General features: G+C 39.2%; 1 protein-coding gene across 1 annotated transcript in view; it reads right to left on the bottom strand.

The window, feature by feature from the left end:
- Positions 1–5,163, bottom strand: part of onecut2 (one cut homeobox 2) — a 35,735-nt gene extending 30,572 nt beyond the window's left edge. Inside the window, exon 1 of the mRNA XM_085463102.1 lies at positions 3,638–5,163. Within this exon, the coding sequence (XP_085319228.1) occupies positions 3,638–4,871 (1,234 nt within the window). The 5' untranslated portion in view covers positions 4,872–5,163. The remainder of the gene's footprint in view (positions 1–3,637) is intronic.
- Between the last annotated feature and the right edge of the window lie 8,077 nt (positions 5,164–13,240).

The raw sequence follows: 13,240 nt of genomic DNA, 5'->3' as shown, positions 1-13,240 counted from the left end.
ATAAATTGAAAGACATATGCGCTGTATGATAACAAACATATTTATTAGATTAGACCATATCTATTATATTTTTGGATAAATAGAGTTTATTAAAAAGGAAAAAAAAATAAATGAATGAAAAACTGAAGAGACGCACACACATGACAAATGCACATATCCAGGAGTGAAAGGGATCAATTTCAATTTACTTAATTTCACCCACAAAATCCAATATCAATATCCTATATTCATGGAAAGTCCTGGAAATGTATATAAACAAAAGAAAACCCATAAAACAGCCATGCTGAAGACTTATTGTTGGATATTACACCGACTCTATAAAAGCAGCTAGATATAACATTTAAAAATGTACTAATCTATAAACACATTAAGCCGGTGAAAACGATTTAATGTATTTATCTGTGACTTAAAGAAATGTATAAAATGATTATTTGAATGCTGTATGCTATCATCTTAGTGTCACTGTATGCGCTTATAATCATGCAGGTTTTAGAGGGTTCATTAGTCTGTGTGGGAGATTTTACAAACTCATAATGAAGCATGTAAATGTGCAACTTATCAAAACGTTATAGTTTTTATTACTTTTATAATGAACATTTTCAATTTACAGTGATTATTTACGGAAATGATGAATAAAAAATAAAATACAAAAGGTAAGAATTCCTTATCATGATCATTTTAATACAAAGATTTTAATTTAATACTACTTCCATGTAAATCTGCATTTGTTCTCTGGTATCTTGTATGTACTTTTGTTTGTTTAGAGCTACTGAAATCAAGAGCATAATTAAAATGAAAAAGATAGTGATCCCCTAAAACAGAGCATTTACCAGATTTCTTTATTTAGACTAATTCGGTGCTGATTATTTCTCCTATGAAGGCAGCTGGGATTAATTAACTTGAGTCAACCAATAAAACTGAAGTGGATTTCAGCGGATAGCAAAATACAGGCAGACATTGTTCCTGAGAATCTTTTTTAAGCTTTTAAAGATTATAATATTCCCAAGTATCCCAAACTCTACAAAGTCTATTCGTCAGAAATCCTGCGACTGAATGTTTCACAAATCTGTCACTTTGCTGCTCCACATGTCACTCTTTTTATTTGAAAGTGAAAGCCACGTGCCTCCCAAATTTAAAAACAAGGTATATGGGTTTTTTTTTTAATTAAAAATACGAATTAAAATACAAATTGATGCATTTTGAAAACTATTTATTATTTAAACTTGAAACATAAAAAGTTGATGTTTAATGGTTTACCTAAGCAGTACAGTGAAAATACTACTACTACTACTACTACTAATAATAATAATATCTTTGTTGGGGCTGCCACACAGTTTTTACATCCATTTCATTCATATTTCCTCTTCTTTCTTACTTTTTAATCTCATGTTTATTTGTGTTTTCTTTGGAATTTTGCATAAATAAAAACAATGTAAAAGCATATTTACACAGAGTGAGGCACTGACACTACATATATAAATTAAGCTTATAGATTTAACACAACAAGGGTGAATGCACCACTGAAAATATGCAGGTTATAGCTTAAATATGCAATAATTACAAACTTCACACATCAGGTAACTATAAATACCGTTTCGCTTAAGCCAGGACACCATGACGATAAAGTATGCTTAGTGTAAATGTAATAATTTGTAATATTTTGGATTGTCTTTGTGTTTTCTCAGCTTTTGAATAGTTATAATTTTGCATATATAAAAAAAATGTGAAGGCACCTTTCCTGTACCTAAAATATCTCGGCACAGAGTTTTGGCTTTCCTTCCAAAGGAAAATCAGCAGTTTTATGATTAAAGAAAAACATTTTTAATCTGTGTTTTTAACAGGGCATAATTTACTGAAGTTTGAATTCATGTTTGTTTAACAATGGTCAGAAATAAGAAGAAAATACAAAGATTTCTATCCGGTGAGGTAACACACACTTTTTGCCTTTATGTATATGCGAAGCATTTGTACTTACAGTATCTGCATATTTAAAACTTCAAAATGAGTTTTGAAGCCACAAGAAACCCTGGCATATATTTTTAAAACAAACAAAAAGAGAATAATTTTAACGATTTAAAGTCTTATGGTAAACCAGATAAATATAAACACTCATCATTTATGCTTTTAATGGGACATAATGAAAGTAAAGACAATTTTAACAATATGGGATCTTGTTTAACTTATATAAAAACAGCAAAAGTCATAGGTGTGAATGACTGTGCAAAAAAAAAGTAATTTTGAATCACTCACGGTGCATAAATCATGCAGTTTATAGCAAAAAAAAAATGCAGCCCTAATGAAAAACACATTTTTTTTCAGATTAACATGAAAAAAATCATTTTTAATGTGATTTAAATAAACTGGCCTCTCTTTGTTTTTTCTGTTTTTGCATGTAAAAACAATATAAAGGCATATTCGTATCGTGGGAGACACTAAAAAAAAGTTTAATAAAAAAGCTGAAATGATGTGGAGCTATAATTTACTCCCAGCAAGCAAGCTATGAAGTATGCAGGCATTAAGATGTGGACGTGCAGTGGGTAGTTTAAAGTCGTATTCTAAACCACGTAAATACAAATACTGCTGTCACTTGTGCTGCGCTTTACATTTTAACATGAAAATAAAGAACCTTTGATATAATTTAAGACTCTAAAATGACTACATATTCAAAGAAAATGTCTCTGTTGTGATATATAGATGACCAAATCCCAATAGAAACATTAAACGTTTATCACATCTTGGTGTGAAATTAAATGCAAGCCTTTCCATGACCTGACCTTTAAAAAGGGGGAACTGGCCCGTTTTAGTGCTGCTCCTGCAGACAATAGAGGCTGGGACAGGGAACAGGTTCCTCACTAGAGGGGGCACCAGACCCACCGATTCTGCAGACCTTCGTGTGTTTATGTCACAGCTTTCTGATCGCTTGAAGCTCCACACAATCAAAAACAGATCCTCCTGAACGCCCCCATCACACTTCTCCACCCAAATGCTAATGCAATCGCAATGCAATAAGCATTTAAGGAGCTAATGACAGTAAAAACACCAGCATTATAAGAATGTTCAGCCCTGAGAATATATATTTACACCCGCGGATGCACATTAACAACCACAAATTATACCAAAAATATTGTGCGATGTTTAGCAGGTTTTTATTGTTGTTTTATTTTCTTGGAATTTTAAATATATTTATTATTAATCTGGGTGTTATTTAAAGCAGAATAACTAGTAGATTTTTTGTGTTAGTGCAGCGTTTTCCTCGCTGCCATGGAGGGACTGGAAACTGAAAGAGGAGGATTGTTGGAGGGAAATCCCATGACCTTGTCATTTCCCATCGATCCTTTTGTGTTATTGATCAATAATGGTAATCATAGCACCGGTGAGTCTAAATAAATCCCATTCACCTAAATTGGAGTGGCGCGTGAGGAGCCACGAGGAGTGAGAAAGAGAGAGAAACCAACCAAAATAAAGCCAGCAAGAAGATTAAAAGTCAGCTAGTGATAAATGCTGAGGAATCATTTGAGGATATTTTGTTTTAATGTGGAGGATTTCTCCTTTTTCTTCTCGCTGTGGCACAAAAACAAATCAAAGCAAAGCAGCAGCAGCAGCAGCAGCAGCAGCTCAGGTTGTTTTCCTCTCTTACCTGCCAGTCTGAGCGCGGACATTCTCTGAAACTCGGGCTCCTGCAGCCACTTCCACATCCTCCTGAAGGTCTCCCGGCCTGACTTTAGTTTACTCCAGGGTTTGGGGTTCCTCAGCAGGTCCGACAGGGTCCCCTGGGAGCGGCACAGCACCCTCTGGGCGAAGATGGCCTGGGGGATGCTGTACCTCTTGAGCTCCGCCGTGATCCTCTGCGCAACCTCCTTAGTGTTGATTTCTTCCAGCTGTCCCGAGCTGTTCCCCCCCTGCGTCCCCGAGGAGGAGGGCGTTCTTTCCCGGGTGGAAGCCAACACGGGCCCGTGGGATGGAGACTGGAGGTGGGGGTGAGAGTGGGGGTGGGGGTGGGGGTGGTGGCCCGCCGAGGAAACGACCGGGTGTCCCGGGTGGTGCATTCCGTTCAGGTGCGGCATCATCCCGCCAGCCGGAGCGCCGAGGCCTCGGTGCTGGTGGTGGTGGTCCCCTCTGGCCAGCATAGAGGCTGTGTGGTCGAAGTTCAGCATCTTGTCGTGGCTCCCGTGCGTCGTGGTGCCGTAATTGTGGAGACCCTGTTGGGTGTTGTGGATGGAGCCAAGGCCGTTGCCCAGCACCGGGGAGAGGTTCTGACCCATCCCGGACATGTGGTCCTTGTGGTAGGGGCTGTAAATGTTGTTCATCCCCGGCAGTCCCCGCTCGTCGCGCATCAGGGTGAAGCTCCCGCTCACGTTCCCGGAGAGCCGCTGGTGGTGGTGGTGGTGGTGATGGTGGTGGTGGAACTTGTCGGACACGGTGGAGATGGGGGGCAGCGGCTGCAGCGGGGTGAGCGTGGTGTAGGTGCCGCTCATCCCCATCCCGGGAGAGGAGGTGTCGCAGGGAACGCTCATGGCGTGGTGCAGCGGCAGGGACAGCTCCGGCCGGTACTCCCCGCTGCCGTCAAGAATCGTGGCCATGCCGGACACCATGGCCGAGCGGGAGGACGCGGCGGCGGCGGCAGCCAGGTCCTGGTGTATCCGCAGGGTGGACGCCGCCGCAGCCGCAGCCGCCGCTCCGGGTCCCGACGAGCCTCCGCGGCCGTGGTGCGGGCTGTGGCCGCTCATCAGCTCCGCATCAGGGGCCACGGAGCTCACCGCCACCCCGCCATGCAGGCTGCCGATGCCGTCCATTGTCATGTCCGTGTTCATGGCGTAAGCGTCCAGGTCCTTGGCCAGGCATCTATAGGCGTTAGTGTAGGCAGTCTTCATTCATCTGTCCTCTCAGTCCATCAGGTCGAGCAGAATTATCTCTCCTTCTTCTCCTCCTTTCTCTCGCCGCTTCTCCCGTGATGCGCCGGGATGGGTCAGTAGCCGTGTCCCCGTGTTTCCTCCACTCCCTCGGTGTGTTTCCCCCCCGGTCCTCCTTAAGGCCTCTCCAGCTCGCTCTCTTTGTAAAAAGTGTTTTATCTCGATCATACGGGCCTGTGCGGTGGCTCCCCCATATCCAGCCCTCTCCTCCTCCTGTGTTGCTCTGCTCCTCGGACGGGAGCTGTCCACGGTCCCCTAGCCGACCTCTCAACCCAACCTGCTGGGTGAGGAGGCGGAGGGGGAGAGGCGAACTCGTATACGGGGTGACTGACGGTGGAAGAGATCAATTAGAGGGACGGAGAGGACTGTGGGGGCGTGGTTGACTGAAAGACAGGCCAATCAGCGTTAATGATTGCAGCTGTGGGCGGGATCACCGCTGTTATGATATCGGTCTAAAGAAGACTTCATACATATTTTTATGTACCAGTTTAACATTTTTGATTAAAAAATAAAGACCAGTCCCCTGCCATTTTCTGTGCTTATTTTAATTATCTATTTATTTATTTTCTTTTATTAAAGTTATTGAGATATTTTACTCAATGAACTTTATACACCACATTTTACTGTATTTTAGTCTGATTTCCACGTTTTGATCTTCTTACGTTGTGATACTCAGCTTTTACATAGCATTTTGCTGTATATCATACAATTGTTTTAAAATGATCGCGCTAGTGGGCTTCTTAATATTATATATTCAGTTCTTTATATAATATTTAATTGTATTTAATGAGCTGTTTTACTCTATTTAGCTTTAGTTCTTTTTAAATGATAATTTATAGCATTTTACTTTAAATGTTATTGAATTACACTAATCTTTTTGCATGGCCTATTGAGATATTTTATTTTGATTTTTACTCGTTAAGATCCTTACTTTACTATATTGAGCTGTTTATATGATATTTGATTAAATTTGTTGAGCCATTTTACTTTATGGAGCCAAATTAGAGGTTTTTTTTTACCAACTGTCTTATTTTCTTTAATCTCATAACTACTTATTGAGCTCTTATTATAATAAATAAACTTTTTTGCTTTGCATGTCACTTATTTACCTTCTTCAGATTTTTGGTTTTGTCATATCCTGTTTCATTTAAGCTTTTTTTTAAATTATAGATTTTCTTTCGTGTTTTGGCTGCTGTACCGTTATTTGCTTTTTCCCAGCTTCTGGCATAAAGAATATATTTATGTTGTTTTCTTATCTAATTTTTTTAAATATATTTTAAAGATGTCACCAAGAACATGTATGACATGTCTCCTCCTGAATTTATGGTATTGCAGTATTGTCTGTCTGTATATTACTCCCACAAACTGTGATAAATTAATTCTGAAATTGTAAAGACTGTGCTGTACTTGTGCAGTGCAAGGCTTAAAGGTCATTATTGACATTGGGAAGGAGTCTGTCTGTTCTGGGACTTTCTGTCATGTTACACGGCCTTCCGTGGCACATCTTGTCCAGTTTTAAAGACACCACCATGAAAAAGTCCTTCATATTCAAATTAAATTTTTATTGTTAACTTAACTGACAGCCTGATCTACTGGCGACACAACCAGAATATAGTGAGACCTATTCCAACCAAAATTTGAAATATAAGGCTTTACAAGATTTAATTGTTCCTTCTAAACAAATCTGTTTAATTATTTATGTCATATAGGGCTTTACATTAGACATATAAATAATTTAATACACATGACTGAATAAACTAGAAATAAGGAAAGGAAAGAGTTTCTTTAAAATAAATAAATAAATAAAGAGGTGTTGAAAATAATACAGAAAGCTTGCTCCATAGTTTGCCAAAATTACAAGTGCTAACATAAATGTGGTGTAAAATCATTATATGGATTTCTGAGTGTGAGCATAACAGCTAAGAAACATTTCCACTGATATGAATGTGAACTGAGCCTTTAAGGCCAGTTTGGCTGAAGGTGTTCAGCATTAAGTGTGCAGATTCCCTAAATCACTTCTTCATCCTGCGGACATTCGTCTTGGCGCCTTCCTGCGAGTGAAACCCAAAAAACAAAGACTTTAATCTGTGCGTCCTTTGTAACAAACCAAGGATGCTGTGTTTTCTCCTCAGCTCCTGCAACAAAAGATGCAATTTGCCCACAGGGATCATTAAAATTTGATCTCATCTCAGCTCTCATCGCATCACCTGCTGTCTCTGACTGTTCACCGTCAGTGTGGGGACAGGCAATAACACATGACAAAAACGTGAAGCACAGAGGAAGTGAGCCTTTATGCTTGTCTGATATTAAACAAGTGATGTTTTTGCAAAATACCACATGATCGTAACACTGTTTAATCTCAGCAGTCTTTTTGCAACTTTTTGATGCTGATATCTGAACGGACTGCAACAAAATGTAAAACAAAAATACCTATAATTGAGACTCACCATGTATATTATATTTATTATCATTAAAAACTACCAGGTTAGTTTTAGCCAATAAATATAATAGATTAAGTTTGAACGAAAGTCATGGTTTGGGTTAAAATGAGTTTTTCCAACTTTTCCTCCGTCGCCATGGTGATGCACCCCCTCTGAAGAGTCCAAAATCTAGGTATTTCATGCACTGAATATAAATATTCCATGTTCCAATTACCACTTTTTACAACCGAGAATCGGATTGTGAAGGCCTCCATTTCTGAATGCTACTTTATCCAAATTGCAGCAGATCCCTACAGGCTCTCCTGAGGGTGGTACGCCCATAGGAGGGCTGGCCCACAGAGACCAATGAGTCACACAGACGAAGGCCTGGCCAAAAGGCCCTCACCAATTAGCTCCTCCCTCAGGCTTAACTCCAGGGAGGTTCCCCTGGTAACCCAGAGCCCTGGCTGGGCAAGGTAACATGGACTACTGTTGTTCTCTTCAAAGTGGTCTTCTGAATCTCACATAGTCCTTTCCCCTCATCCTGGACCATTTTACCTTTGGAGACCACACAAGGAGAAAACTGGTGCTGAAGGACAACACAGCTCCTGGGATCATTCAGGTACACAAACCTAAAGTGGCATTTCATTGGACCATGGACTCTGAGAGGAGCCGGTACTCCTGCAAAAGGAGCCAGAGCTTGAGGGGTTTTGGGCATGTCCAACCTGGAGGAGCTCTCAAGGCTGACCCAGGACACAACACAGAGATCATGTCAACATGTACACAGCATAAGTTATCAGTCCCTAAATGCAGTATCAGCACCTTCAGCAATTCTAGAGCTAGTCACCATGCAGGATATAAAAGACATACTGACTGACTAATAGAAGATTTTCATTAACTTCAAACTATCTAAAACGCATTTGTGAAAGTCATTTGACCCATCACCCTAAAAACATGTACTTTACACAGTTATAGCAGAACAGGGCAGTTTAGCCAGCTAACTCAACTCAGCGCTGAGGTTCTGCAGACATGTGACCGCTAACCACATGACATTTACTTATTGGCCACTTTGGATGTGTCACAATGTCATCACAACTTTTACTTTGATGGCAAACCTTCTCCAGTTCCAGTGTTCGTTGTACTTTTTCAAGTTTTATTACCACGTGGCTAATAATTAAGGACTGTTTGCTGACAACCATGAAAAACCACAGGCAACGTTCTTTCCAGTGAGAACCAGAAACCTCCAGGAACCGCTGCTAATCAGTCAGTCAATGCACATCTTTCCCCAGAAACCAGTGGTTGTCCAGCATGGCTGACAAATATGGAACAATCTGCAAGTAATCTCACTTGAATTACCTCAATACAGGAAATCTAATGGTTTGAAGAAAGAATTGACAGAAAGAAAAAGAATGGGGAAGTATTACAACAAAACATTACATGCTTTAATATTAAATGAGACCAGAAGTGTCTTAGACAAGGCATCCCTACCAAAGTCAATACTTTATTTTCTAACTTTAAAGAAAATTATCTCAAACCAAACCAGATCTTTATGACTTTTTCCTCAAACTCCACCTCTCCACCAAAATTCAGTTGGGTAATAATGAACCTATGTACCTCATTTAACTGGTAGATGAATATTGTGGGTGTTAGTGCAGCTGGACTGTAGTTTGATGCTGGTTGGATAGATGTTTGCAGCCGTGTAGCTCACAGTGTTGAGCGCTGGCTGCTGCAGCGTAAATGATGTGGTGGTGTGTCGGGACGTTATCGACAGACTCCGGGTGGAGTGATGAGCGTGGGAGCTGCACTGAGAGAGCATTATAGCCCGTAGCCAGTTCACTTTACAATTCATTACACTCCCAAGGACAAATGACTGCTAAATAACTCTGTCTGCCTCTCTGTCTCTGTGCCCTCTCCAACTGATCACTGCTATTGTTAGATAACAAGAAAAAAAACATGCAGTTATTTTAGATCCAGTCAGTAAAAGATCTGCTTTTTATGGCTATTTCTGTGGCTTCATGAATCTTCATGAATCTCATCAGTGCAACATTTTCTAAAGTAAGGTTTTGGATGGTGAGAGTGCTGATTGTTGGAGAATAGCTGCTTGGTGGAGCATTGCTAATCACTATTTTAGCTTTACTTTGGCTTTGAGAGAGAAATATCCAGCCTGTTCTCATTCTTGTGTCATGGATGGAGCTGAACAGGTAGAATGATTTTTAACACCGGCTGCTAAACAAAAATATCCACCTTTTTATTTCTCACATATACGATCGGACATTTAATCTATGCTAACACCGGTCGTTTTTCTCACAGGGCAAAAAGGACATTAGCATTGTTCTAATCAGCCTGCTAAGGAATTACAGTACTGTGCAAAAGTCTTGAGCCACCCCTTAGTTTCTGTACATTTTGCCAGGAAAATGAGAAAAGCAACAGTAGCGTTTGTTCAGTTAAAGTAAGCTTGAAAGTCTGCATTTGGCAAGACAACCTTTGTTCTTCAACACAGTCTGAACTCTCTCAGGTGAGCATTCTTCTAATTTTTTAAAGTAGTCTTCAAGAATAGTTCTTCAGGCTTCTTGAGTTACATTCAAGAGAACATTTTTAAGGACATGATTTTCAGACACTGCTCATCTGTTGTAGAGATCTTTTATCTTTTTTGTAAGCCTGGCACTTCTTTGCCTCCTCCACTTGTCCAGTTGATAAAGTAGCCACAACTGGAGGCCCAAAGAAGAAGTGGGAGGACTAAAAAAAACAAAACTATATCCAGCAGATGAAAATCACATCTTTAAGAAATAAGAAAAATCCAGCAAAGACCTGACTTTCTGAATGTCCTTCAGAAAGTCCGGAGAATTATTCCTGAAGACGACTTAGTAAAATTATAGGAAAGCTTCCATGAGTAAGTTCAGATTTTGTTGAAGTATAAAGGTGGTCATCTCAGATATTGACTTTCAAACTCATGAAATAGCAAAATGGATTTTAAAAAAGGGATAGCTAAAGACTTTTGCACAGTTTTGTGTATAATAGAAACATAATCTAAAACAACCTGCAGAATAATCCAAATAAAAACAGACGTGGTAAAGTGTAGGAAACAAAATTTGTGTCACTGCCAAGACTTTTGCTCATGACTGCAGCTATACGAGACGGCAGGAAGATGTCGTACTTAAAGTAAATAAATAATAGTAAATGTAAGAAGGAAGTGTTTGTGTACACACTGTGAAATGTCTTTAATAGACACTTTTGATATTTCTAGTAGGGAATTATAATCACTCAACAATATTCTCAACGTAAACAATTATACTCAGAGCGTTTGTGATGACTATATATATGACTTTGTAAACATTCAGCACTAAAACAATATTACTAGTTGTTTCTATTCTCAGTGTATCTGGATAAATGACCAGGATTTGCTTCCACTTACAAAAAAGTCAAAGTAAAAGTTAAAGCTGCTCTAAACAGTTTTTAAAACATGATTACTTATTTTCTTCTTTTTTGGGTTTTTTTTTTTTGGTTCTCTTTAGTGGACTATGGTAATTATATAAATTACATTTATTTAGTATTATTGGAAGTTTTATTCCCCACAAATATATATATACAATATTTTCTTTCCTAAAACCAAAGTTTATTTCTTGCAGGTTCAGCTCTCCGACTGGGTAAAAGTCTCCCTCAATTATTCTGTATGTTTTATATTTTTTCAGCTGAGGGCCCGTAAAATACAGATTTTGAGAATTCACTGATGAGAAGGAGGATGAACCACAGAAGAAAAGGTGGTGGATGAGACAGAGAATGGCGAGAGGAGCAGTAGGAGGAGGAGCAGGATGGATAGTTGGGCAGATGTTGCTTTGTTTAAAGACTGTTGTGTAATTAAGGCCAGAAGAACAGAAGCCTGACCCATTTTCTCCTTTTGATCAGTTGTCAGAGACTCTGCAGGAGGTCTGCTGAGGGATAACCTGTCCGTCTGTCTGTCTGTCTCTTCTTGAAACTTTCAGCTGCCTTGCTGAGGAAACACTGCAAGAGAAGCAAACTGTTTATGTTTTATGCTCCACTTGATATTTTTAACTGCACAGAGAGGAAGAAAAACAACAGAGAAAGGTGGCATGCCGAGCAGGATGAGCAAGCGAAGAAGAAGATGAAGAGCAGGAAGAAAGAGGTGAGGTAATAAGGGAGTTTGGGGTCGGTCAAGGAGATTGAGGAGAGAGGAGCAGCTGTAGGCTGAGGTGGTGGTGATGGTGGGTTGAGGGGGAGGGAGGGAAGTGACCGAATTTGGAGTCAATGTGGGGGCGTAAACAAAACAAATCACTTCCCAGCAAAACTTTAAGCTCCGCCCCTTCTGAAAAAGTTCATATCAAAATTTCCGAAACATGCATGAACTTTTATAAATGACTGGCTGACACTCAAATACCAACATTTTGTCTTAAAACCAGTAAACCTGTATTTTCCTCCAATAGCTCCAGCTCCCATGAGACGTGTACGTGAATCATCTCAGAGGGGTACACTGTTGGCAAACATTAGCTAAAATAAATAAATACAAATATTTAGTAATTAATAAAATCAGTAATTAAAAGATCCATGTGGTGTAATTCTGGCTGTCAGTCAATCTGTCAGTTGTTTTCTGAGAAACAGTTTAACACCTCTGTTGTACTAGAACACCAACCCACTGGAGACTGATATTTTAACAATTCCCAGATATGAAGTTTAATTATTAGTCTCAGTAATGTCCTTAAAGAACTGCGCACTGTACTCTTAAATAATAGTTGTTCACCGTTTGATGATGCGACACCATAAAGAACTGTTTTGTGCAGGCGAATGATACACATTTTTTTATTCCTTACAATTTGAGTCCACAAATAACAAAAACAGAAAGAAACATGTACCAAATACTATAATAGGGACAATCATAGATACACCAGTGACCCAACCAGTTGCAGCAGATGGCCCCGCCCCTCCCTGAGCCTGGTTCTGCTGGAGGTTTCTTCCTGTTAAAAGGGAGTTTTTCCTTCCCACTGTCACCGAAGTGCCTGCTCACAGGGGATCATTTAATTGTTGGGTTTTTCTTTGTATGTATTATTGTAGGGTCTACCTTACAATTTAAGTGCCTTGAGGCTGTTGTGATTTAGGGCTGTAGAAATAAAATTTACTTGAATTGAATTGAACTGAATTAAAAAGCATTATCAATAAAGTAAGAAAAAAGTAAAAGCATATCATTTCTGTGTGAATCTGGTCCTCACCAAAGAACAACATTTTATCATCAGAAATATAGAGTTCATTATTTCAAAGGCTCAGGAAAAACAAGCATTGCAAAAGTTTAAAAAAAGTTTAAAAAGAAAAACAAGAGAAGGAAAGTCACGGTTTTATTTTCAGTCATTTCTTTAATACTTGTTTTGTATTCCAGTGAATGATGGACTGAGAGCACATTAAGTAATTTCCAATGAAATTATTTAACATAAAAAATACTGAGCAATTAATTTACTGACTATAATTTTTTTTTCATATACAAACTGCAGTGCTGCTGACTTGTTTTTCATTTATTACATTTTTTTTACATCACCACAACGTTAAATCTTACATTATTTAATAACAGTTATGTGATTGTATTCAGTTGCATGTTACATTATATAGAATTACAACTACATTACTTTACCTTCACAATGATAATAATACATTTTCTGTGATGTTTTACTGCATGTAAATGTTTTGTACATTTGGAGCACATTTTTGCTTCTATACACTAAGAAGACATCTTTCTGCAAACTCGAGGAGCTCTTTAGATCACTGACCTGTCAGTGTTGCGCCTTTGGTGTCCCTGTACATCAGCACACACAAATCCCTCAGTGATGACGCATTTAGTTATGAACTTATCTGGCAGAGAAATTACTACCTAAAGCAGCAACTTACTGAATGCTCTTTGCATGTAAAACA

This window comes from Copadichromis virginalis, linkage group LG7 (assembly GCF_057382275.1).
Source record: "Copadichromis virginalis isolate Kocher_CV1m ecotype Utaka linkage group LG7, C_Virginalis_male_GT1.1, whole genome shotgun sequence".
Lineage (NCBI taxonomy): Eukaryota > Metazoa > Chordata > Actinopteri > Cichliformes > Cichlidae > Copadichromis > Copadichromis virginalis.
Note: the sequence above shows the minus strand (reverse complement) of the source record. Positions and strands in the feature narration are given on the sequence as shown.